This window comes from Bacillus rossius, chromosome 5 (genome assembly GCF_032445375.1).
Source record: "Bacillus rossius redtenbacheri isolate Brsri chromosome 5, Brsri_v3, whole genome shotgun sequence".
Lineage (NCBI taxonomy): Eukaryota > Metazoa > Arthropoda > Insecta > Phasmatodea > Bacillidae > Bacillus > Bacillus rossius.
In genome coordinates this window covers 71,060,553-71,088,343 of record NC_086333.1, presented here as the reverse complement: position 1 = coordinate 71,088,343, position 27,791 = coordinate 71,060,553, and the positions used below count along the sequence as shown (strand labels likewise).

Here is a 27,791-nt window from a genome sequence, read left to right as displayed (position 1 = left end):
TCATTTAATTATGTCTTGTAAATAGCACGCTCTTACGATGCCAATTCCCAGGTTCTTTCTTTGATTAACGGTACCACTTCAAGTATATTATAAACTCTGTTAGTGAGCTGAGTTACTTCCCTCTTTTCTCTGGTGGTGGTTACATCAAAATCGCCAACAGTCCATAAAACTTTGTATTTAATACAGTGAATAAAATTTCTATAAATTATAGAAGGATGCAAACCATTCGCTACTGACTGAATTATTTTAGGATAAGCTTTGATTTAAAATTAAAAAAAGTGAGGTTAAAAAAAAAGTTAAGAGGCAATGGCAATGTTTTGTTTAGTACTTCACATAAATTCTTTGTGTTTTTCATGGCAGTTAACAAACACAATTAATAATTTTTATGTGATTTGTTTTGTGATGAGACAACTTCAGTAATTTACTGACACCATTAAAGTTAACATTGTACATTGATATTTTAAACTAAGATTATTTTAGCGTGTATTCTGAGTAACCCTTCATAATTTTACTTCAGTAAAACATATTACCCACATAGAATTATAGAAGCAGATTACTTAAATCAAATATTTACTCTGAAGCATACAAAATATTTTTAACAATGCACATCTGAAATACAGTTACTAATGTATTTTTGTATTCCTGTTAAGAATCTGTGGTACCATGGAAATCAAAGAATGGTGTTCCGTTGGTTCTAAATCATACACTTGGTTCCAAATGAACGGTTATGCAAAGCGCCAGAGCAGGGAGGTGTGTGTGTGCACTGCTACCGCGTTCCTCACTGACCACAACACAAACACACACACGTCCACATACAGAGCACAGCACTTGTCCCAGCCAAGCATCCAGGCCACCCACTTCCTCCACTAAGCAAGGCCCAGTCCTGTGGGGCGTTCTCTCCCGGACACGACTGTACAGCCGGATCCACTCGTTCGTGGACTTGCAAGGGAGATGCGACAATCACAGCGAAACTCATTTCTACACAGTATTTTCATAGTACCAAGAAAGGACGTAGCATAGCACACAAAGATATTTAAGATTTTGTTACCAGTCAGCCAATTTTTTCTTCCATTAAAGTGTGTAATAAGTTGAGATGATTAATTAATAAATATGTTTTAACCAAATAAAAAAAATATTACAAAGAGAAACTTGCTTAGATGCAAACTTCTTAAGGCTCCTGTCTTATTTACTTGTCATTGCTTTTATTTCAGGGCTATTCCTAAAATTTCAACTCTGATACTTCCCTTGCATCTGTTGTCTGTAAAAAAATATTTTGAACATTAATTCACTTAGTGTAATATAGTGGGTGTAAAAGGTCACGTAAGTCATTGTAATTATTATCACTTGCACAACTTTTTAAACCAATTATGTTTCACTAAGTGAAAATATGTTGAAAACATTTGTGATAGAATAACAAATGCATTTGCGGTGTAGAGTTAAAATTGTATAAATAGCAGTTTAAAAAAAGTAATGTAAAAAAAATACTAATTTGGCATGTGAGAGAGCTTTCAGGGGGAGATAGGAACTGGAAAGCATCATCATGATTTAAACAGTTTATAGGCCAAAAATCCTTTAATATTGAACATTTTATCTCCTTACAACATAGTTAATAGTGGTTGATGCATATAGCGACTGGCTGCTGCAAAGTCTCCCCTGTGAAGTCATATATGAAACTGTAATAATACTTTCAATTGACATATGCTCTCTACTCTGCCCAGAGCTGTAACCACAATGCCACTACAGGTCTGACAGGCTCGGTAACCAATGAAATAAAAGGTCGCTGTGACAACATGACAAAATACGCACCCGAAACAGTCCGCAAGATGTAGATTCTATTTCTAGTTTTGTTGTGTCATGCTGCACGACGGAAAGAAAACTTCAAACTTCAAAAGCTAAACATCAAAAATGTTTACCCACTCAGTAAATCTTTATGCTGAAAAATGAAATTTTGTTTTACTTACGGGTACACTTTCACATTTTCAGTGTGACTTCAACCGATTAGCAGTTTTTTTTTTTTTTAAATTCTGCGCATAGCTAACAGCGGAATTCTTTTTCTGGCCCTTATTAACATATCTATATCTGTTTTCTTGTATCTATAATAAACCATAATCTCACTCCGTGCCAGAAACAACTAAACATATTTTTTTTTATGCGCTTCAACTGTCAACAGTAAACAAAAGGGCCTACACTGTTTTTAGTACATTGTATACTGCATTTCATAAATGCATTTGGCCGACAACATTATTATTAGAGTTCTTCATGTTTATGTTGTCATGGTATTATGACCCTACGCTACGCTAATAATTCTGTAGTGCTAGAATGCTGTACGACACCTAATTGGGTTTTTCGTGTCGTGTCCATCGTGGCATTGTGATTCCAACTTTACGAAGGTAAATTTTCAATATGAAACTATAAATAATTGTAATAGCCTAAAATCTGTTGAAACCAAGTTAGCATCTTTTGGTTTCTAACGTTCCTTTTTCTTCCTATGGCTGCTTCTACAGTTCTGTTTTAATAAGGATTCACTACCCAAAAGATCAAAATTTATAATGTTGTAACTATGAAATTACCCGATTTTACAATGTCAATGGTTTGCAATTTTCTTGTTTAATCTCCAAGAGACATATCTTTCTAGTAATATCTAACTTTAAATCTGTAAAATTTCACCATCAACTAAAATAAGCTTTTTACTGGCAAAATATTACTGGCCCAGTAAAATTAATTTTTCACATTGGAAAAAAAAATGTAAGCACATGTCATTACTGAATTATACATACAACCGAAAATTGGACAACAATTGAGGTTTTTGTAATTAATTTTATTTATACAAATAATATGAAATGTTACTATTTTTAATATAGTATATATAAGTATTTCTCAACATCTCCTATTTCATTTCAAACCAATCCAAGCTCAGTATGACCTCCTGTTGTGTAACAGCATGAGGAGTGAAATAGTTAAAATTGTAATACTTGAAAACGTCAAGGGCCTAAAACTCCAAGGACACAAACATAAGAAAGTCAGAATATTCTGATACGTTGTTTACCAAGGTCCACAGAAACACTTTGCCAAATATTCAGCTTTACATTTTTTTTAATGGGTTCTGGTCATTTTCAGCTATTCTGACTGAGCTATAAGGTCTCTAACTTTGTTTTTAGTCAAATTGATTATATGAAATCCATCCAGTAACAGCCTATTCTAAACAATAAATTTATCCAGTATATCATTGGAGCAGGAAAAATGATAGTTCCAGTGAGACAGGAATTGTTAAAAGTGATGATACTAAAAATTGTGCTGAACGTGATGGATGGTGATGTGAATGTAGCTGAGATTTCTACAAAACATTTTTCTTACAAAACTGGTTTTTTCTTACGTTTCTTGAAAAATTGTTTAGCAGAGTTCTACTGATGTTACAATAACATATTTTACATCCATGTATTAATGTTCGAACACAGTAATAAATCTAATTGACAATTATAGTAATTTTCTAATATCTAATAAACAAATGTTAAAAATTGTCTTTACTCCAATCCTTTTGACTTTGATTGATTATATTTTTTATCACCATGAGAAGAAAATAATTATAAATTAATTTTACACAAAATTTAAAATTACACAGTATACGCAGAATGGTAACTGCTGTCTTCAGCTTATACGCAATGCAATGTTCGTTCTGCACGTTAAGACTGTACGTCAAGTCACAACGTAGGTGGATTCACTTCACTCTCTTCTCTGAGCTGAGCCAGTGGCGAAGTAAACCTTTATGGATGTTAGCACTAATGCAACTGCAAACACAGTGAGTAACAAGCATAAGCATGCACCGTGAACCCTCAAGTCGCAGCCCCGGGTCGGTTAATTAGTTAAAACCCTGAAACCACAAAACCCAGAACACACACCAAAGAAATTACAGAAAAATCTTAGGACTGTACAACACACATGTAGCCTTATTTTGTGAAGTTCCATAGGACATCAAACTGTGAACAGCAGTCCAAAACACAAATCAAAGTCTTGACGAATGTGATCACAGTGGCATAACGACATTAAGTTAAAAGCAAAATTTGCCAGTGAAAGAAAAAGGTAAAAATATGTATCTGATTTTTTTACACAAGTTTTTACCTCCCATTATTAAAAAAAAAGTTGTATGTTTTTGACATGTAGAATAAACTGTTATGTTATAATGAATGTTTTCTTAAAAGCTATGTATTCACTAGACAACAATTGAAGTGCAACACGTTGAGTGACGAATTTGAACTTTTGTTTAGTAACAATGTCTGTTCATAACCTATCAGTAGGGATGGTGATTTTTAGTTTTTGCTAAATAGATGCTAAAATATGCTAAATTATATTTTTTCCTCTATAAAATGCTAAATCTAGACTATTCCGAGATAAATGTGAAATCAAGGTAAAAAACGTAGATTCGTCTTTACTCTACACAATTTATTTACCGATTGTATTTTGTTTCAGTTCAGTATCAAAAGAAACCATCATTTTATGGCGTATTCAGCACAAGTATCTTATTGTCAGGTCACGTCATTCACAACTACTATTGTTCGTAAATATTGAATGTAGAATGGCCATCCCTGCCTCGCGATTGTAAACAAAGCAAAGAACAACTAGCTGGAAGATTGTCCGTCATCTTGCAGAGCAAAGTTTTTAGGCCACCATATTGCGACATCTCTGCTTCGTTGCGCTAACAATTGTAAGTCCCATTTTCTGGCTGTGTTTCACGTGAAAGCGGCGTTCTTGTGTAGTCTGTGGAATGTTGCGTGTTTACAAATACGTGCATACTCGTGAATGTGTTGTATACTGTTATTTCTCGTGGTAAAAATGGGACGAAACGTCATTTCCATTCGCAATCGCATAAATGAATACAAAAGTGAACAGTTATAGGAAAGTGATACGAATACTATTTTAATGCGCAATTTTAATTTATGTAATCGCCATCTGGAATGGAAAAAAAAAAAAGATTTACTTGAAAAGCACATTAAATCTGAGGGACATCAGACTGCAAAAAAAAAAAAGATTCACCGAGAAGTCTGTTGAAGAAAAAAAGTCGTAAAACAGCAAGCAACAGATTCTTTTTTAAAAATATACTTTTCTTCAGTAATGTAAAATGAGAGAATTGGCTAAATTGTGTTTTTTAAATGCTACAAAATGCTAAATTTCAAATTCAAAATGCTAAATGTCATTATTTTAAATGCTATAAATCACCATCTCTACCTATCAGTCGTTGACAACATATCACTGAGAAGCTAGTGTTGATTATTTAATTTTTTTTTGTAATTATTGTGAGAATTTAAAAAAAATGTATTAAGTTCAAAAAGTTGAAGTACACTTTCTTTAGACAACTGCATGAATTTCTACACATACCAACATTTGATGTGCAAATACAGATAAACAGAGATATAAAAAAAACATGACTAATGTAATGTTCCGATTGGCAATGTTGCCAAACTGTGCTGCGCCTCCATTTTTGCCTCGTAATAATACATGCTTTACATTGCACACACACACACGCGCATACTCAGATACAGCAATATGAACTGAAATATATTTATGTGTATCACCATACAAGTGAACCCAGCAGCCGGCAAGGTCGTCAAATGAAGTAACGGAACCGGATATACTGGCCTTCCACTTATACATTACTACAGAACTGTAGAATGGACAATCACAGAAAGTGTCAGTTTCTTATGGCCAAACTCTGGGAATAAATACTACAGTAAAAAAAAAAAAAAAAAAAAAAAGAGGCAGAGACAGACAGAGAGTGTGAGAGAGAGAAATAGAGAGTGAGAGTGAGAGAGAGAGAAAGAGAGAGAGAAAGAGAGATAAAGAGAGAGTGAGAGAGAAAGGTAGAGAGCAAGAGAGAAAGAGAGAAAGAAAGAGAGAGAAAGAGTGAGAAAGAGAGAGGCCCCCTGTAAATTCTTTTCAAATATTCCTTTCGTCAGGAGATATATCACATTTTGTTTTTTAATTTTCTGTTGGCCGTTTTTTTTTTAATCATGATCCTTGGACAGAATTTTTCCTGACTAAATCCAAATTTTCATTGAATATCATTTACTTGGAACTGTGTTGAATTATTAATTCATTGCATCAAGTCTTTACTTACCTTCGTAAAACACAACTAGGTTCTTGATGGCACAGAGTATAGCAATCTGCAGTAAAAACATTACCACAATCTTTGGAAACTGGATTTCCAGTTGACATCACTTTACTATTCTCATACACTATGAAAACTCAACATTTTAAATAAGAACTGTTAAATAGTCTCTTTTGTTTCCCATATTTTTGCATTAACTAAATGCAATAAAGATGTACCTTTTTGGAAACTAAAAAAATGTATTTTTTAATACTTATTTTACTATCATTACTTTTGCAACCTATAAGGCAAACTTCAACACATCCTTAGCATTTTTTTTAACCACCCAAAAGAACATCTGAAAATTGTAACTGTCACGTATTTCCATGGATCCCACGCTAAAGAAGCCATTTTTCTTTTCCTTCACATTTCAATGCATGTGACTAGAACAATGTGTAAAATTCCTAATGTTCTACAAGACAATTTCATTGCAGAACTGCACTGTTAAATATACTTAAATTAACTAACAATATTAATTTGTTACAGAGAAGTTGTGTGCAAACAGCTAATATTTACAGCATACAAATTAGTTGAAACAAAACACTGCAAGATCACTAACTCCTTCTGAACCAAAAGAAATTTCTGGAATTAGTTGACCAAAATGTTTGTTCAAAGCAACAACAATCATTGCATCCTAGTTGCAGACGATACATTGAGACATGCAACTAACACACAGGATAGATAATTCACAGATTCTTGTTATGTGAAAAATTTTAACACTGTTGATCACAGAAATTTGTAAGCCACACACAAAAGAGATCCATAGGACAGAACAGCACACATGCTTAAGAGAGACAATGCAGATTAGATCAATGAAGATTGTGCAGCCCTAATCGTATAAGACAGTACGTGTAGTAAAACAAATTTTTTTAATAAATTAAATTGAAATGTTCCAATGTTAATTTTACGATTGCTGCCAATATGGATTTTAAAATGAGGTCAAAATGTCGGCAAAATTATTATAACGTATGTTGCATGAGCGTACATAATATTTAACTGCAGAAGAAAAGGAGCATACATTCAACACATTCAAGGGGTATACAATTGTGACTGCAGAATTTTCCTTCTCAGCATTTATTGAGCCATTAAAACCATTCTTAATAAACCCACCCCCTCCAAATGACATAATAGATTAATTAGGTCTGATTCGAAATTTACCAATTTAGTTCATTGTATGTTTAGTTGTATACATAAATTTTACTAGATATAATTATAATGTAAAAATACAGTTTTACCATGTATTGCATTAACATGAACTACTAGTTTCACTTGGGAACTGAACACAGCCTTGGATAGGACCGCGGAGGAAGAGAAGATGCAGCCAGGGCCGTAGCCACTATTTTGTGAAGGAGAGGATCCAGAATAACCATTATGTATTTTTTTTTTTTGTAAGTTTTCTTTTTGATTAAGTCACTGTCACACTAAAATCTCAAGGAACAGTAGACTTTTAGAAGTCCAACATGTACACAAAAGAAATTTAAGTAATGATTTTGGTTGAGACTTTATAATTTAATTTATTTGAATACTTTTTAATTAAGTCAACAGTTTGAATTTTTTTCGTTAAATATTTATCTATGTTTTTTTAACACATGAAAACACACATGTCAAGTTTGTACGGAAAAAAAAGTGCAAACAGGCATTAAGTGCAGACTTCCCTGCCATTTCTTTGTATGAGTCATGTTGAGCTAGATGTGGGACGGAATGCATTTGTTATAGGACACTGTAAGGATTACCATGATCCTTCCAAATAGAAATCTCTGCAAGCTAAGCTGTAGCTAAGTGGCTGTAGTTTTCTTATTTCGTCTTCGCTCGAAGGGGGAGGGGGGTCCGGTGCAGAGGGCTCACTCACCACGTGCGTGCAGCTCTTGTCGGCCAGTTCGACGACCACTCCCCCGTTCTCCTGCAGGATCTCCGCCATGTGCTCCCGCTCGTCGTCCGTGAACCCGTAGAAGCACAGCCGTGCCCCGTGGAACAGGTCCAGCTTGTTAGCCATCTGAAGTTAAAACAAAAAGGTTCAGGATTTTAGGTTTTATATTTAGGACAATTTTGTTCTTAAAACAGGTGATATTGCTGTTTTTGTTTTTATTTTTCCTGATTTTTATTTTTTTTTAGTTCATTAAGATAGTATAATTTTACACAAATACGACTTAAATGTTTCATCATACTTATTTCACCAAAACTGCGTAATTTTGACTGATGTACAATATACTTTTGTAATAAGCTTGTCTAACTACTCAGAAGAATAAAAATATTAATCGGAAAGTATTTGTGTGTTTGAAAAATGTACCAATGTCGTAATGTTAAAATTAGTTACCAATAACAGTAGCACAAAAAAAAAAAAAAGTAATTTTTGGAATTGATTTAGCACATACATTTTGGAACTAACTACATGCTAAAAATAAATTATATATTTTAATTTTATATATTAAAAGATTATGGTTTTGTGAACAGAGTTCATGTTTTATTAAAAATGATGATTTATTTCATGAATTTGTTGCATTTGAGTGCTTTATGGGGTATTAATTTTCAACTTTGGTGTTACATGGTTTATTGACAAGCTTTTCGGTGTTATTTACATAGTTTTATCGCAATTCACTTTGTAATCTTGTCCTTAACAATAGCTGATAGGCTTTAGCTACACATTTTTTTTAAATCCGGATCAAATATTAATACATTTATGAATATTGAATATATTTCTTATCCAATTTTAACATACAGTGAAAATTTTTACACACTTTACTGGAGTCCAAGAAATTTTGATGCAAAATACAGTAAATGATAGAGAGAAATAAATATGGCACCACAACAGAGAGTTGTAGAAAAAATTTAAACCCTGTGAATGCATTTTTCTGAAAACCAGTTAAATTTCAAGTTTTAAATTTTTTTTATTGATCCAACTGATTACACACATAAAAAATATATATATATATATTTTTATTACTCGTGGATTATTTGCTACATATAAACAACATATTACGAAATACAATGCAGAAAACAAACCCAAATTTCTTAATAAATATTCTGGCTTCATACATGTTACATTTCATTTTAATTTTTTGTAACTTACAATAACTCTATCTCCTGGTAAAAACATAATTTTAAAAATAATTTAATTTGATATGTACTAAATATAAAATATTTCACGAATAGGCCAATAGAAATATTTTTTAAATACTCACACAACTCAAATAAATGAATTAGAGATTAACTTTTCGTTGACCTCAGGGCCATCTGAGATGATGAGATGGAAATGGAGCACTGACATATTGTAAGAGACGAACGAACTCTGAGAAAGCTCGCCAGCTCTCGGCAACATGCACCACGTTCTCCACTTGCAACGCCATCAGGAATTGGATTGCTTTGATGGGAGGCGAGCAATCTTACCAATCAACAGCTACGACAATCTGTGCTACAGTGACTATTTTTTTCTTCTTATACTGTGCTACAATCTTTTAACATCTCTGTATGTTAACTATTGTTGGCAACTGAGTTTATGAACTTCCTGCACTATGGGCAGGTAGCCTGCCCTGCTGTGATTAGTGAATGCACTTCGCTTCCTAGGAAAAGGCTGTCGTATAACTACTCATTGTTGTTTCCAAGATGCACTACACCAAAAATATGTACATCCGAAAAAATATGTATTTTTCCTACTTTCCAAAATATTAAGATAAATACTAAACTAAAATGTTGATTTCACTGTGTTTTCCAAGTTTTAAATGAACACTCTAAGCCCTCCCCAAAAAATACAAATACAGTAGACTACCAATTGTCCGGTTTGCAAGTTATATATCACTTCCATAAACCATTAAAAAAAAAAAATTTGACCAATTTTTTTTTGTGTGATCTATTGATATTACAGACCATTTTATACTGTAATTCAAAACAAAAACTGCGGCCAAACATAGCACATACATAGGTGCATAGAGTCAAGATTTTGTGGTGTTATTTTAAGACAAATTTCGGTGTAAAGAAATAAAGATTTTGGTGTTATATGGTTTTATTTTTTTGCTCAAAATACCCAAGGCAAAATTTTCTTGCTTTTCTGTACGACATGCAAATTTATTAAAACAAATATTAATAAACACTAAAACCTCATGATCTAATTACAATTAAGTTCATTTGCAAATTCATAAATTCAAACTTTTAAATAACTAGTAAATATTTCACGACTTAATTACAATCACATACACTACAAAATTACACAATTAAGCACTTCCAAAGTTACTATTAAGATGGTTTTATTGAAATGCTATCATAGTTAAATTTTCCACATTTTCTAGAGTGAGACATTGTCTTCTGTCAGTAACTACCAGTGAGTACCTGGAAAATGAACGTTCTGCATCAACATTTGATGTTGGGAACCAGATTGCCCTTAAACTGGCTTGAGCAAATTCACTGTAGACCCCTTTAAGGGAGCAAAGTACCTTTGCAACATCAATTTGGCTTGTTTCTGGCAATGAAAGTTCATCTCCTCAATTATTTTTTTGAAAGCAACATAGCCATGTATGAATGTATCAATGGGAAGATGGGAAACAGAAGGCAAGTTATGCAGAGACTTCTGTAGGTTTGCATCTTCTATGCTAACCCTACTCACATTTCTTGGGTTGAACAGCAAATTAATGGCATTAAAGACTCTTAAGACAAGGATGTCGTTTAACAGATGAGTTTTGCCTCAAACGCTTATGTTTCTCACTCGCGACATGTTTCACAAGCGTATCACGTCTCTCGTAGTCTGCCTGCAGTTACAGAATTTGCACATTAAAATTTTATCACTGAAATAAAATCCTTCGCTGGAAAATTCTTTCCATCGGACACTGGAAGAAACGTTCGTTTTAGGCATTATCAAAAAATTTTAATCACATAGGAAGAATTTAACCTTTTAATACGCAAAAACTTGCCGTGTTGGAAAGATCAAAACAATGGAGAATAGATGCGAATACAAACGCATACCGAATACCAACATACGCACGTGAAAATTAATACCGACATAAACATGTACTATTTATTATTTACAATCGTTACGTTAAGCAGAGTTAATTTTATTTTCGTACCCTACCTACGTACTTTATTTTAAATAAACAGTAAAAGCAATGCGCTTTAGTGTGTAATATTTTAATGATTAAAAATGTAATCTTAGAAAAACATATTTTGGACGTTTGTTATTTTTGTATTTACAGAAAGTGAACGGCGGCCATTGTATAATAGTTATCAACATCTTAAATTATTATGGTACACAAGATTACCGTTTAAAGAAAATATTAAGTTAATTCCGAGACTTCATTTTAAAATCTATAATGAATCACCGTCGCATATAATATATATGGCTGCTAGTTACTGTCAGAAATATTTGATTGTGCTGAAGATAGTGAATTGTCCTTACAGAATGGGGAAAAAAAACGTAAATAATCAGGATAGACGAAATTTCGTGACATATCGCGGATTTCGCACAATTTTGTTTTATTTCGTGTTTTCAAGCGGTTTTCGGTGTTATTTCGTTTTATCGCGCATTACCATATAATCGTGCCTCTACACATACATAGTTTGTAAGTGTGATTTCGACATTGCTTTAACCGTGTCTATTGGTTATCCCTGGACCAGTCATTACCTGGGAAATAGGAGTCTACGTATGGACATATGACCAAAAGAATGTTGATTCCTCTACATTTACCTATTTTTTAAGAATGTTTTTAACACTTTCAAGACCAGCAACGTATAACGTATAACGTGCCCAACTGGTTCTTTTTGACATTTTTACTTAAACTTCAAAAATTTCTTATTAAATGCATTCTTATTTCTGAATACATTCAAGATTCAAGATTGGAAAGTTTGAATTTTTTCTTTCTTTTTAGTCATTACAAAATACTCATATGCAGCATGAGCAGATTACAAAAATTAATGAGTGCTTGGGTACAGAATGGGTGAAGTAAAGTAATTGAAACATTTTTATACTATAAACATTTTGGGAAGAAAATTACATATAAATTTTAAACAAAATAAGTTTTTCCTTCTTGGAACCAGAAAAAGAGATTGCAGTTTGTTGAGTGAAGAGTATGGTATTTATTTTTGTATTTTAAATCAAATAAATAATTTCCGTATTTTTGCTTCTGAGAAAATATTGCTTGTAGGAATATTGTTAAATGTTTCTGTGTGTTTGTGATGACCGTTTTGGCAGAAAGGTTGTAACTAGTGACTGATGTCTGATATTTGAAAGAATTTTCATCTGATACTGTTGTTTGTTTTCAGACGTTTATGGAGATATATTTTCTCCCCAGCCACTCGTGTTATGTAGATCTGTGTGTTATGTCCTGTTGTCGATCAACACAGTATTTTCGAGCACAACATGGACGGGAACCCTGATCACCGGGACGGTCAGTGAGCGTACCAGCTCCTCGCTGGCGGCGTGGGCCGCCAGGTCGTGGCGGCGCTCCCAGCAGGCCATCACCCACGCCTCCGACATGATGGGCACCCGGAAGGTCACGGCGTACTGGTACTTCTCCCCCATGCAGCAGTTGGACACCAGGTGCGTGACCTTGGTCACCATCGCGCGGCGGATACCGCCGCCCATGCTGTGCACGTACGTCGCCAGCCGCACCTGCGCACGCCCGCGTTCCCCCCCTTCTTCCACAACACGACAATACACATCACCTTCCTTTTCTAACATTCAGCCATGTGCATGAAAATTTTCATTGGTTTTTAATCCAGAACTTTTGGAACCACCGCCAAGCCGGATTAGCGATTTTGATGGATTATCGAACATCAAAATTACAAACATATTAAAAATAGCTCTACTATTCGTAGGAACAACAGAAAGCTTAAAACCTTCAAAACATGTTAAACATGTAGTAACAAACAAGTCATGGAGCGAAGCTGTAACCATAGAGAATAATGTTTCTAGAACAGTTTATGTGTAACCAGGCTATGCCGAGTCAGCTCTGCAGGGCTACACCTACTACATTTGGCTCTGCCAGTCTGCCCCGAGCACAGCGTTTCCATCTAACTATGGCACCTTGCTCACAAGACCTTCGGCCCGCATTATAAATGATTCAGGAGGTGGAGGGATAGGGAAAGGACGAGAGGAAAGAAAAAAGGGGCAAGTGAAGGATGGTAAAAGATGGAATTGGGGAAAACACATGAGCGGCAAGGGATAGATGGACGAACGTAAGGAAAATGGAACTAAAAGAACAGAGTTTGGGTGAATGAGGGGTGTGTGTACATACACAGATGGGGAAAAAAGGACAAGTCAAGTATGAAGGAGGAAGATGACGAAAGTTCCAATGACTCAATAAGGAAGAGAGGTGCGATAAGGCCGGAGGCGTACGCACCAGGTCTTCCTTGACGCGGAAGCCCGTGAAGCAGACGACCACCCCGGACATGGTGAGGCTGTACACGGGGCACTTCTTGCACGGCAGAGGCTCCCCTCTGACGGCGCACTGCCTCAGGACTATCGGGCTCACAATCCTGCCACAGACAGAGGAACCCATATTCTCGTCATCTCCCAGCGAGCACTCCAAGCATGCGCAGTGCTGGCAACTTACACGCACACCCATCATTTGTGCATGCAATAGAAGCAAACGTGATAATGGTTACACTTAAGACAAAAGCTTAGACAGTAATGAGCTAAACCATCTATTACATAGTTTGAAAATCACAAAGATCTAAATGCAATTTAATTAAAAAAAAATTAAATAAGTACCAGGTTAAATATTTTTGATACTGCCACCTTTGCATGCTTGGATTCTTGACTTTCACAGGGAGTAAATATGGTTTTGTAGCACACCCAATAATCTGGGTTGGGTTAGATCAGACCAAATGTGATTTTATCAGAAATTATCCTGCCACACATACAGAGTTAACATGACATTAAGTTTTTACATTTCTGTAATTCATAAATAACATTCAGTAATTCCATAACTCGACTCAAAATCACTAATGGTTAGGGCTGTTCCGATACCAGATCTCGGTAATAAATATTGGCCGAAAGGGTATTTTTTTTTTACTCAGATTTATTTTCTGGCTGCAACAGTAGCTACAATTTTGTTTGTTTCTTTGGTTCACAGTCATGTTGAGAAAAATCCTTATGAGAAACCAGTGTCACATCCTAAGTATTTTACCTCTGGATGTACATGCAGGTGGCTAGAATGTTGTCAGAAACTTTTACGTTAAGAAATATTAACTACAGAGTTCATCATCGATCAAAGTGATTAGGTATGTCAAGCTAAGTTCCACGTATGCACAATAAATAAACATAAGAAAAAATAAATTGGTTTTCTTATGTTTAAATGATAGTTTTTTTAAATAATTTTATCAGTTTTGGATCTTATTTTAACGGTTTGGGTTCTCACTGCCAGTTTGGGATTTCTCAAATGTAATAAATAACAACAAAAAAAGTGTGTACAGTCCACGTGCGACACAAGTGAACCTTCTTGCTTATTAGTTATAGACAGAGATAAATTAATAATATTTTTTAATAGAACAAGAGATAATAATTGAGTATAATAGTAAGGACGCTGGTTATGTTCTCATAAAATAACTCTTTTCTACACGAATAAATAAATTGTAGATTCTTTGAATTAAAAAAAAAAATGTACTAACATTTTTTTCTCGTACATTGAAAATAAAACTTTGATTTTAAATAATTCTTAAACTTGAAGCTTGCCGATAATTAGGCAGTTAATGCAGCTTAACTAATTGTCCAAATAAATATGTTTAGTCTGCGGTAGGTATCTGGCACATGAAAGTGACAACATAGCATACGAATAGGATTTAGCTCAATGCTACTTTGTTGAGCCACTGTCACCCACAGCTACACTCAGATAGAGACAAATTCACGCTTCTTAGTTGAACTTAACATATTTACACACTCGGTGCGTGATTTAGTTTATCATATAATAATTTGTGACCAATAATTACCCATGTCCAACTAAAGCATGAAACACATTCATTATACCAGCAGAAATACTTAGTTACACAGCTAAAACAATCCTCACATTAACAGTGTTTAACAATACTGATTTACACAAGAACTTAATAAAATTAATAATACATTCATGAAAAAACAATATTTTCTTTCAAATATGGCCCGAGGCACGGTGTACAACAATAAGCTCAAACCCCGTTGTGTTGCCCTCTGCCCAAATACTCCCTAAAGTCGGGATGGCATCAGGCGCAGGCAGGTCTCTATCGCCGTGACATGCCTATCCCTGCAGCTTGGCAGGGTTCAACCTGAGCCACACGCCCCCACGTGGAGCTCACTCAAGGCTGCTCCAGCGATCACCGACCGCGCCAACGGCCCCGGAGTGGGGATAGCACGACGTCCGCCCCCAAGAAACCACCGCGCACATGAAAGTGCGCAAGAGAGCAAAGAGTGCAAGATAGCAAGAACGCAATTATACTGCGTCATTTCTACCTTTCCCTGCCGTCTCCTCCATCAGTTCCCCCCACCACATACCTAGCTATTTCCCCTCATGCAATTGGAATTTTCATAATGCTCAAAAATTGCTACCCCCTCAGCAAAAAAAGTTTCACTTGAAAATACATAAACACCAAGATGAAGACTCATACATAGAGACCGGAAAAATTTGTGAGTTCAATGACCTATAGGATGGACTCCATGATCCTCTGTGCACTCGGGCGAATTGCATCTGCTCATTGGTTACCGACTCGCAGCACCTGTTAACTGGGATGCTCGTGATTCGCTACTTCTTTTGTTTACATTTTTCATTGGCCCAAAGTCCTTCAGATATACTGTGACCCAATCACCAAAGCAGCAAAAATGCAAACTTTTTGGATTCTAGCTTATCGTGAAATGAACGCGCGAATTTTTCAGGTCTCTACTCATACACATGTATAGTTAATTCTTCTCTCTACCAGTGGGTTTGCCAAAGCTTTCCCAAGTACGGAGATGAAGGCATCACAACACCTAGTCCTGACTCTGGGAAGTAAACTTCCCAAAAGTGAAAACTCTAAAAACCAGCTGAGAATCCAACCTGGGACCTTAGACTCACTAATCACGAATCCTGACCAATTTTCGAACTTTGTAAAGTACAAAACTTAAATTACTATAGTAAACATTTTTCAAAACAAACAAAATAATTTCACATCAAAAAAGGCATTCCAAGCTAGCAGTCAGTATATGTATGTTGATTTAGCAACTAAAAGTTGGTGGAATGAATACTAAGAGAGCATAATTACAGAAATCAAAAAGACTAGTTAAAAACTGTTCTGAAACAACTTACTTACATTATCTTCACATAGCTACACACACCTTTGTTTCAGACGTGCAAGGGCGTCGTAGGTGGGCCCTGAAAACTCTCGCAGCACGAACAATGTGACATGGCTGTCATCTTCCACGTATTCTGCACCAGTCTCCGACACCACCACCGGGAGACCGAATGCCTGCAAGAACACCCACTTATTACCATACCGTGTGGTCACGCTTGCTTCATGCTGTGCGGACACTGAACACACTATACATTCATTCAACGTTCCCACTCTCTTACTTCGTTTAATTTCCGTCTTTACCTGGCATTCTTGTATTATTCGCAAGGGGGGCCAGCGGAAATTCACGGGGGGAAGGGCAAGCACCATGAGAATTTTGCGCATGGGTTTTAACAACAAGTCATCGTTGGATAGGGTGCTTGTATGTTGTATACTACCCATATTTTGAACTATTTGCAAGCAATAAACAGAAAATTTTTTAAATATACATAAAGTTTTCCATAAAACAAAGTTTTGACATTTACATTTATCAACCCCATTTCACCATCACCCTTTTGGAAGCACAAGCGGGTCACCTCAGTGAGGGTCATCTTAATTCTACACAGATCTACACCCATTCACATTATCATCAAAAAACATTTCAACATACATACATAACATGCAGAGACTTTTAAATATTTTCCCTCAAAATATACAGAGTTTGCACTGTTATTTTCATCAACACTTCTGACCCGAAAACACACAAATATGTTTGTTTGAGCTTCTAATTAATACCACTGGTTTTGAGTTTAATATAATTATAGAGATACAGATTATAAACAGCACACATATTTATAATTAAAATATGTATATACCGGTTTATAGAGATAAATATAATACAGAATTATATGAAAAATTACTGATACTGTTTGAAACCCAGGCATTGTCAATTTCCCTGTGTTTATCAGGTTTTTAAAGAAACCTTTTCACTCCCTGATTTTCCATGTTTTCTGGAATTTCCATGTCTGTTGGAACACTGCATATATATGCACTAAACCTTCACAGACCCATACATACACACAAGCACATACATCAAATAAATATTTTCAAAATCTCAATTACTAGTCATGATCTCATGGTTTGCTAGATTTATAACTGAACTGAAGACTAGTACCAGTGAATGAAATGTAGTTATAGTAATGAAGACTAACAGAAACACTTAAATTAAAACACCAATAATTATATTCAAATTTCTTAATCATACTTATTCTCAGAAAAAAGTGTCAAAGAGAAAATTCTAAGAAAAAATAAATATTTTTAAAAACCACTCAATACTTTAAGCATAAAATAAGAGCTTCTAATTGTAATCCTCTGTGTAAACTTAACAAAACACATTTATTATTTATTTAAATATTTTGAAAATTGCATGTTTTTGAACTAAACAAATTTCATCTTGATTTGCTGGTGACACTGCAATTAAACCAACATTTGTTGTAAACTTCAATTTAAATTAATAAATATGTAATTAATTACGAAATTTAAAGAAAATTTACTAATCTCTCATTCAAATGACAAATACTGCTTCTGCATACAGTACTATACCATTTAGCCTACAATTTGCATTTAATAATAAAATGAAATTTCTGAGTAATATGTATACTGAGATGTAAGTCAACCTCCTAAGAAAATAAGAATTTACGGCGCACCATCGTACACAAAATATTTATTATAAATATTTAAAGCGAAATCTGCAGTTAAAGAAAGAATACAACGCAGCCACGATACCGTACTCGTGACCTTGGTGTGATTCTCATCACGTGCGTCGTGTGACGTGCGCGCTCGTGCAAGAGTTTACCTGTGCCACCACGGAGAGCTCTTCGTCATTGCAAACATCGCCGACAAGGCAAATACGGGTGGACGGCTGTGTGGAACCTGCAAGAGAGAGACAGGCAGGAGTCAACACTCTCCGCTGATCACTCGCACCGCCAACGCCGACCACAGCGGGTAGATTGCCGAGCTTTACCAGACGGCACCAGCACCACAAAAGAAACTCATTAACATTTAAAAACTACACACATGTTGAGAAAAAAATAATACTTTTTTATTTAATAGATTAATTTTTACCAATTATAAGAATAAAAAAATTATCATGTGAAACTTTTGTAGAGCCTGAACTAATATTTTCATTTTTTCAGGATGGCCTTAAATTTTTTTTCCTGACATCAGAAATTCTAAAAAATCACAAATAATCCAAAAAGGGCATAATTTCACCACATTTAATTAATATGAACATGTTTTTGTAGTTGATATTTAACTTTAAACCTGTACAAACATAATAATTTTTCGATATTTTATGTTTAGTTGTCTAATAATTAAAGTCCTGATATTTACTCAATTTTAACAATTCTTCCGCCTAAAAAAATGATTAAATCTTTTTTTTTTCTTTCCAAATACCGTCTGTATTAATTGAAGGTCCAGCTGGATCCAAATTAGCATGATTTAAGAAACCTCACTAACCTATATATTCAAAAGAAACTAGGCCAAAAACCAGGTTAACAGAATCAGCATTGAGAACCAACGGTAATTGTACATACTATTATTACCAATCAATTTTTACTGTCACTAGCTTTACCAAGAGCGATAGAATTCTTAAAAATGTCTACACATCCTGGAGGTGTTTATAATGAGTATCATGACAACTAGAGGTGGCACATTAATTAGCAACTTGTCGCACGCTGGACTTGTGTTAGCGCCAGGGTGCTAAAAACCTTCGCAGCTGCCCGCGTCTGCGCATCTCCCACAAAACTGGATACACCACATCCGGGCGCACAACTTGCTTAGAATCCAACACAAGCATGTGCACTCACAAACACAATCAGAAAAATTAACCGTATGGCAACTTGCATTACTTATCAAAATCTAACTATACAGCATCCCCCATGAATCAATTCTGTTTCCAGTAGCGTTTGGCAGATATGCTTGTCTTCAGAGATTAGATTGAGGATCTAACAGAACAGTCAAAATAACAACTACAAAAAAAATCAAATGCTAATTAACGATAACCTAATGTTTTGCCGCCATATCATGCTCAGTTTGGAGAAAATAGCAAAAGAAAGCTCTGTGAGGAACACGAATGGGTCGGCCGACTGCTGATGGATCCCAGTGCTAATACTTCCAGCACCCTTAAGGCCCCACACACACTATAGGTCCTGCTCCCAGTTCGGACTGATCATTCCGAACTGACAGTTGAGGCCCTCTGTACACACCCCCCATCAGTTCAGGTGCTGTTTGGTAGGTCCTGCTCCCAGTTCGGACTGATCATTCCGAACTGACAGTTGAGGCCCTCTGTACACACCATCAGCTCAGGTGCTGTTTGGACCGAACAGTCTGAACTGACACTTCGGATTGGACTGGAACTGGACTGAACTGAAACCTTCCTCACACACTATTCTTGTGGTTGCTGTTGCTGGTGGGTGTGGCATTTCATCGTGGAACTTGTAAGAAACTTTGGATGTTGCAATTACAGTTGCACTTTTAGTTGGAAAGAGGAAAAAGAATAGCAAGTTATCTAGAGTATATAGACAAAAGTGTCTGTCATGACACTCAGCCGATGGACTGACTGGACACTGTTCCCACACACAGAAGTTCAGACTGAGGTCTCTCCAGACTTTAAATGATTTAAAATTTATATTCTGCAATTCTGATGCTGTCTAGAATGCAAACATAATCACAATCAAGGAATTCTCAATGAATAATTTTATTTACTTTCAAGTTTCAACTAATTATTAGACTCATTTCTGAATCCTACAGTGGTTAGGAAGACTGCAGAGTGTGAAAATTATTATCAGACCAAATATTTTTATGGTGTTTTAGAAATACTTAATTATTGTAGTTGAAAATGCACCCCATTCTATTACAGCTCTCAGAATATCAAATCTGCATACCTTTCAATCTCCATATACCCACACAAAATTTTTAGCTTATGTTACATACTACAACCCAGGGCAAGGGCACAGCTACAGAGGGGTCATTCCATGTCAAATCAGCACAGTTTTAATTTAAATTCAACCTGACCCTCTTAGATTTCAATGATTTTTGGTTTATAGCTTACATACATTAAATAAATGAAGAATAATTTTTTTTTTTTTAGATTTTTGGGTGAGTGGTTTTGTTTAAATTAATTTAGAAAATAGTATACAAAATAACCAAATGTTGCATCTTCCTGATATAAAAAAATATCTGTCATTCAGTAACGGTTGAGGTAGGAAAGCTCAAATTGGTCCCATTTTAAAGCTTTTTTAATGAGTTTTCAAATTTGGTGAAGATTTAAAAAAAATTTCAAAATTCCCAAAAAATTGGTTATAGCATTCTTATTTTATGTATTAAAAATCATTTTTAGATCATAATGGGTTCATAAGATATAACGCATAAATCTGTGGTATATGTTAACAGCAGGTATTTAATACTGTGCCAATGTTTGCTGCTAACAAATACAAACTCAGAAATTGTCAATACACCACATAACACTGAAATGCAAGGCAAAACACAAAATAAAACGAAATTCGCCCCAATTACCTTATTTTTCTATTAAAAAATATAATTATTTTCATATATGTTTAGTTTAGGCTTTTATTCAAAAACCTAAAATATTATGTCCTAAGTAAAAATATTAATTTTAGTTTATATTTATGTTGTTTTTTTTTTCAAAGCAAATAAAAGCAGTGTGGCTAAACAAGTACAAAGAAACATCACAAGTAAATGTTTAAGTACAATGAATAAGGGTTTTTTGATTCATATTAAATGTGATAAAAATTTGGCTTTAGATATAGTAGTTTGAAAAAAGTTTAGCTGTACTTTTAATTTTCATATTTATAAGTTTCTCATAAACCAAGGAACTTATTGAATATTTTAGTTGCAGTTTGTTGTTTAACTTTCATCAATATAGGTATAATTGTTTTATGTACACATTTTAAGTATCCTACCATGAAATGTTGAAGCAATTGATCAACGTAATCGGGTTTGACATGTACTTATTATTAACCTATATGCATTTTAATTTTCAATGTCGATAAAGACGATATCCAGTTTTTAATTTAAAATATTTGCTTTTTTATAACACCATAAAATCTTTGCTGTAATAGTTGCCAAGTGATGATAATCACTAAAACTTGCAAGACTTTTTTACAAACCCATGATATTCCACTTAGTGAATATCTGTTAAGATATTCTGTTAAGATGGCAAATGCAAAATAGGTATAGTGTTAAAATTTCAGTTTTATCACTTAAATAATAGTAATGACAAGAAAATGAAAAATTCAATATGGTTTGTGCGACTGAGCCTTAATGGCTTATATGAATGGAATTCATGTTCTTTGGTAAAGTCAGGGCAACATTCGCAGCAGCCATTGCAACTATATTTGTGGCCACGTATTTTTACTGTAAAGGAAATTAGAAATAATTAAATTTTGGATCGCTTTTTGTACAAAAACTCATATTGCAAAGAATTGCTCATTTACACCACCTAGTAAAAAAAAAAAAAAAAAAAAAAAAAAAGGGAACTTAGCTTATTAGACTTTCCAAAGACTGACTTTAAACACTCAAGCAGATGCATTTACACTTATGCTACTTGACTTCAAAAATGTACGTTAATAACTTATTACCAAATACATTTTATTTTTAAGACTTTCAGGATTGAAAGTGGTCTTAAAACATTTATGCCAGTATTGTTTCTACTTATTTTTAAAAAAATTCCTACCAAGAATTTTAAGAAATCATAAAAATATTATTTCTTTTATTACTATTCCCTTTCCATAGTGCTACTATTTATCCACTGAACAAACTGCAATCAGTAGGCTGAAGAAACGAATAGCCTATTTAGGTCGTACAGTACATTAGCCAGTATTCTAAGTCAAAATTAACATTTTCAAACTATTCTGTGTATAAATTTACTTCAGAACTTTAATCCAGGGTTGAAATACTTTCTTTAATGAACAAAAATTAAATCTGAATTAATGAAATCCTCATACTGCTGTAACAACTTTTTATTTACCAGCTTACTGTGAATATTCAGCAGAACTAATCTTGTTTAGAGTGAAAATAAATTTTTTTAAAAAGTTCACTATGCACTTGTTTTTCACGAAGAAAAAAAAACTCCAATGTACAAAATTATGATGAAATATATAAACTTATTATCTGTTACAGTGCTTCATACATAACACACACTTAAAAAAATAATAATAATTTTCTGTATGCTTTGATAAAGAATGCATAGTAAAATGATGACAAAAATTCATTAACTTACAGTTACTGTACCACCAAGTGAAAACCTGTTACAAACCAACATATGCTCAGTAATCAATGACAAAGTATGTAGAATATCTGAAGATAAAACTGCCCTTCACCCTTCCCTAATCTCAAAACCATAAAATAATGAGAAGTTACTGCCCGCACACGAGAAAAGAGGTACTAACGCAAGTGTCTGTGATACAGTGTGAGCAACAGTTTGCCGAGCAGCACATCTCCGGCGGCCATGTTATTGCCACTCGCGCAGAAAACATGCCGACGCTACGTGCTCAGGGCCGCATGCCACAGTGACACACGACGACCAACACGACAGACGACGGGGTGGAGATTAGGCCACTCACTGTCTCGCCTCTGGTGATACAGCAGATAGCGGGTTATCAATCACAACATGCCTTATCAGCAGCCGCTCCCACACCGCCTTTGCACTGTGTGGCCAAGACGCTGAAGTTTGCCATTCTATGCATGGGCAGTGTGGGGGTTGGGGGGGGGGAGCCCGCTTGCGGATGCACTCTGCCCTGGCACATGTCAAAAAATACCTCGTGAACCTATATCTAACTTTTCCAGGATCTTTTAATAAAATTTTTCCTATAAGTTCTTTTTATCAAAATATAATTTATACACATACACACACACAACACACACAAACAAAATTAGACTTGAACTAATATAACACAAATTTTTCTACAATTAGCAGGAACATACTGATTTTCAAACCAACTAAAATATTTTCAGTTATAATTTCCACATATAAGTGGTCATTCTCAATTGTACTTACTTTTTATGTGCAACTATAAACTTAAGTAATCCATCAAAAAACATGGTTCATACCCTCTTGAGATATCAAAAAATTAAGGTTTTTTTTTTTTTTTTTAAGGATTTCTTTACTATCAAAAGGTAGAAAACCATTTGTAATCACAAATGTACCTCAAGCAAATGACAATGTTAATAGTTAATGAACAAAAAATCATTTAGTTGGTGAGTACAATTCTTACAGATAAGCCCCTATTGTTCAGAATTATCTCTGGAGCACTTCTAACCCAAGCAGTGTTTATCTGAATTTAATACCCCTACCATTTACTATGATTCAAAGTAAAATCATAAAACACACCTTTTTGAGTTGAAAGGTAAGATACAAACTATGAAAAACGTTTTTATATATAAAATATAATCACATGGCCTGAAATTTGCAAATTGTACTCGGCATACACCAATCATTGTTTGCTGCCAAGTCGGAAAAAAAAAGAACATTAAAATACCTGCATTTATGCATTACTTGTAAGCTATCAGTCTTTAATAAGGAGTTAAGGATTCTTAGTGAAATTTAACAACTTTAAAGGGCCCTTAATAAATTTTAGACAAATTAAGGATTTTTTTAATAATATTAAAGTATTGTGACTTCCAGCATCATAACTTTTAAATTACGTGACTTTTTGATGACTCTTGTGTCTAGTCCTTCAGAGTTAAAAATTCTATCAAATTTAAATTTATATAAAGTAATTTAATTTTTTTATTTCATTACAGCAGTGACAATTAGAGATGTGTATAGAAAATTTTACATTAAAAAAAAAGCAATCGCATATTTCCCCAAAATATTTTCCTTTTTTCCATTACCAACGTAGAATAACACAATTTAAGATAGGTTGATATACTTTAAACAATAATTTATTTTCTGCAGATTGGTAGGTACTGTTTACAAAAAAAAAATTTCCTATCAGTTTGTAAATGGTAGCATGAGTCCTACCCAACTTTCAAATGTTAAGTGTCCCATCAGGTGGTAAATAAAGACAAAAAAGTATTTTTTATTTTGATCCATTTGTATAAACAAATGTAGATAATATTTAACTGTGTGGTTTCTGTGAAATCTTACTTGGAAAATTTTCCAGTTTTCCTGAAAATTTTCCAGTAAAAAACCTGAAATATTAATTTTCACAAAAATACTTTTCTGTCAAACTAACATCTCTACGTGACATATAAGAAAGCTGAACCCTCCGTGAACTTTCCTTTTATGAATTTCACGGGGGCAACATGATTTACAGATGAGAAAAACACTAATTCATTAAGGGTAACACCACTATCTTTACTCTAGAAAATTTCCTTAAGTTTTTCCTTCTTCCACTAGCAAAAAAAACCTTGTATCCTCAATCAATATTTCCATAAAAATATATTACTTTAAAACACAAATTCTTATTGAAACACATTTCAACTACACATATCATGTCAAATTGATATTAAAAATTTTTCCTGTAGCATCACAGTTTGCACTGTTATGTCCAGCAATGCTATGAAACCAAAGAGGCCAGTTGGTAGTAAAAACTTTGAACAATAGACTAATTGTTACCAGGTAAATGACTATTGACATTTCATTATGTTTCAAATCACCACCAGTTTGTGTGTTTATCGTAACAAAAGATTTTTCAACTACATTACTTAAAAATTTTTGATTAAAAAAAAAACTGTCATTCAATAAACACATTTAATACTAAAAAAATTTCTATTTAATCCAATTTGGTACCTAATATTTTATTATTTGAAAACATTTAGTAAATATCAACGGAATTTGTTAGCATATAAATGCTCATTTTATGTGGTGTGTAAATGTATATTTTTATGTGTACTTACGTATAAATTACAAAAAATAATTAAATAAAAACTATTAATATATGGTGAATGCACCAGTTTCAATCATGCTAAAATTTAAAAAAAAAATTACCTAATCAACCTTATTGATGTATCTACTATTCATGTGTTTATTTATTTCACCTCAATCTTTCCTCAGCAATGTTATCAACCACTTTTAAATAAAGACAAATAATTTTACTATATATCTAATTTTGAAAAAAAGTGTTATTTTGAGCCTATTTTCGCATTTTTTTTGTAAAAAATATATAAAACATAAACAAATAATTAATACTATTTTACACACACACAAATTACCTATAGATCAGTACAATCCAAACAAATAATGTTGTAACACTTCTATATACCTATATTTGGAAAAGGTAAATACAGCTGTAACAAGTATAATTTTTTCATTACGCATGTGAAAAACTAGAAAAACGCAAATATATTTAACAATAGAGCAGAATTCCCGAAACTGTGACAATTTTTGCTTATTACTTAATGATATAAAAATTCACAACAGTAATTAAATAAAATATAAACAATTACCAACTCTTACTTAGTAAAAATACAATAATACACAGAAATCAATTAAAACTAAAGCTATTATTCTTAAAAATTAGATAACAACTATTGCTCAATGATTATTAGTTTGTGTAATTTACCACAAAAAGTTTTCTGAACATAATTTTCATTATCAACACGTGCATTAAAATTATAGTTGACCTTGGCACCTTGCTGGTTCATATTTGGAAGTGGAAGAATGACAATGATCTGTGTGACCTAGTCACATAAGAAACATCATTATCTTTCATTACAATAACCTTTATACTCTGATCCTGATCTTGCATACCTGTCACTTTAAATTCTTCCCCTTCAGTATCCTGGACAATGCAGACAAATCAGTACATATTTTGTTGCACCCCTTTTTCCACCCATAAATGTCACAAGTACAAAAGATCCAGGTCGCAAATTCTCATCAGTCACCTCTTCAAACTCTACACATTCTTCCTCTTCATGTTCTCCAATCCATTCAACAGAAGACTCTATAGGAACAATTTCTTCCTTCGATAATGATGAGACTGAAGAATTTTCATCCACCTTCTTCTTTTCGGTTTTTTGTGACCGACCAGTCACGTTCTCTGAGAGGGTTGTAAAGTCCAAGACAGTCACTGATCTTGTAGTTTATAAATGAGGATGAAGCATTATCGTTATTTAACACTATGTCAAATTAAATGTTTATTTCCAAAGCAGGATGAAATGTATCTTCTCTATCTAAGGGATCAAGAGCTTTAGTAACTGTCGAGAAGATGGGTGTAATTAAACTGGGTAAAGCCAATAAAACTATCACATGTTCTTTGCATAATGTGCTGCTGTTCAATGTGAGGTGTGTGATGAATGGCCATCGATGAAGAGAATTGCTGGTAAAGTTATCTCCTTTGCCAACCACGGATGAAATATATTGGTAAAACAAATTCATAAAAAACTTCACCAGTCATCCAACCATTTGGTGACTTGCCAATTCCCCACTCATAAGGTAGTCCTGCTAGTGGAAGTCATTCATATTATAGACACAGTAGTGGTGGGCAAAATTCGCCAACTGCATTCTCAGTCATTAAGACAGTGACACATTCCTGCTCGTCAGAGTTAACTTGCTGGACAATGTTCTTGTCTACTTTTTTTTTTTGCCAGAATTTTGTTCCCCTTAGGGTTGTGGAAAAAAGCAGACTTGTTTCCATTAAAAAATTCTTCATGGATCAGACAGAACATCTTCCAGCTTGTATTCCTCCAAATACTTGTACACTTCCCCAAACCATGCTGAGTTCTGTCCCTGCGAGACAGCAGTCCAACTGGAAGTATAATTCTGTGCAGTTCTCAAGGTTAAATCTGGATTACTTTTTTTAGGAAAGATGCGCACCATTTCCTACCTGGTCGCCCATCTTGAAAAGGAAAAGGCCTCTTCAACTCTTTAGTTAGCTGCTGCACACTATTCTGCAAATCATCCATAGTAATCGGGAATCCTGCTGTGCAGAGAGAAAGGGCCCACTCTACTAGCATGCTCTTCTCCTCCTTCTTGAGCCAAGATTTGGGTCCCATTTTTCTCCCTACAGGTGTCTCCCCTTTTATTTTATCGGAAAGGGTGATTCTTAGAACACCATGTCTTTCCGAGGCCTGTTTGATGGACATCACATCCTTCACAACCTGCAAAGCCTTTTACAATCTGGTTGGTCTCTTATTTCAATATGCCTCCTCTTAGCATGGCACTGCAACACCGAGTTTTAGAGATTTATATGTTAATTTACAGATTTAATCAGTCTAATACTTAAATATTTTAAAACCGTACTTACTTCAATCATATGAAAAAATATTAATTTTTCTTATATAATGAAAATAATCCGAACACTAATACTGAACCAAAATTATATAATGTAATATCGGGGATGGCAAATCGACTCATAAGGTTAAGTTTCCGAGTAGTTCTAATTTCAGTAATTTAATGATTTACATGTTTAATCTATTGTTCCAGTACTAT

The 27,791-nt window shown here is 34.1% G+C and overlaps 1 protein-coding gene across 5 annotated transcripts in view; it reads right to left on the bottom strand.

The window, feature by feature from the left end:
* Positions 1-27,791, bottom strand: part of LOC134531991 (protein ECT2) — a 76,902-nt gene that overhangs the window by 44,187 nt on the left and 4,924 nt on the right. For 3 of the 5 annotated variants that reach the window (XR_010075108.1, XR_010075110.1, XM_063368099.1), the window contains exons 2-6: positions 18,192-18,268; positions 16,404-16,534; positions 13,462-13,597; positions 12,522-12,731; positions 7,989-8,132 (exon numbers count right to left, since the gene is read on the bottom strand). Coding sequence is in view for 1 of the 5 variants with exons in the window: in XM_063368099.1 (XP_063224169.1) it covers positions 7,989-8,132; positions 12,522-12,731; positions 13,462-13,597; positions 16,404-16,534; positions 18,192-18,268 (698 nt within the window). In the remaining 4 variants the exon portion in view is untranslated. Of the gene's footprint in view, positions 1-7,988; positions 8,133-12,521; positions 12,732-13,461; positions 13,598-16,403; positions 16,535-18,191; positions 18,269-22,806; positions 25,116-27,791 lie in introns of those variants that run through there. The other 2 variants (XR_010075109.1, XR_010075111.1) reach the window with 2 other exon arrangements.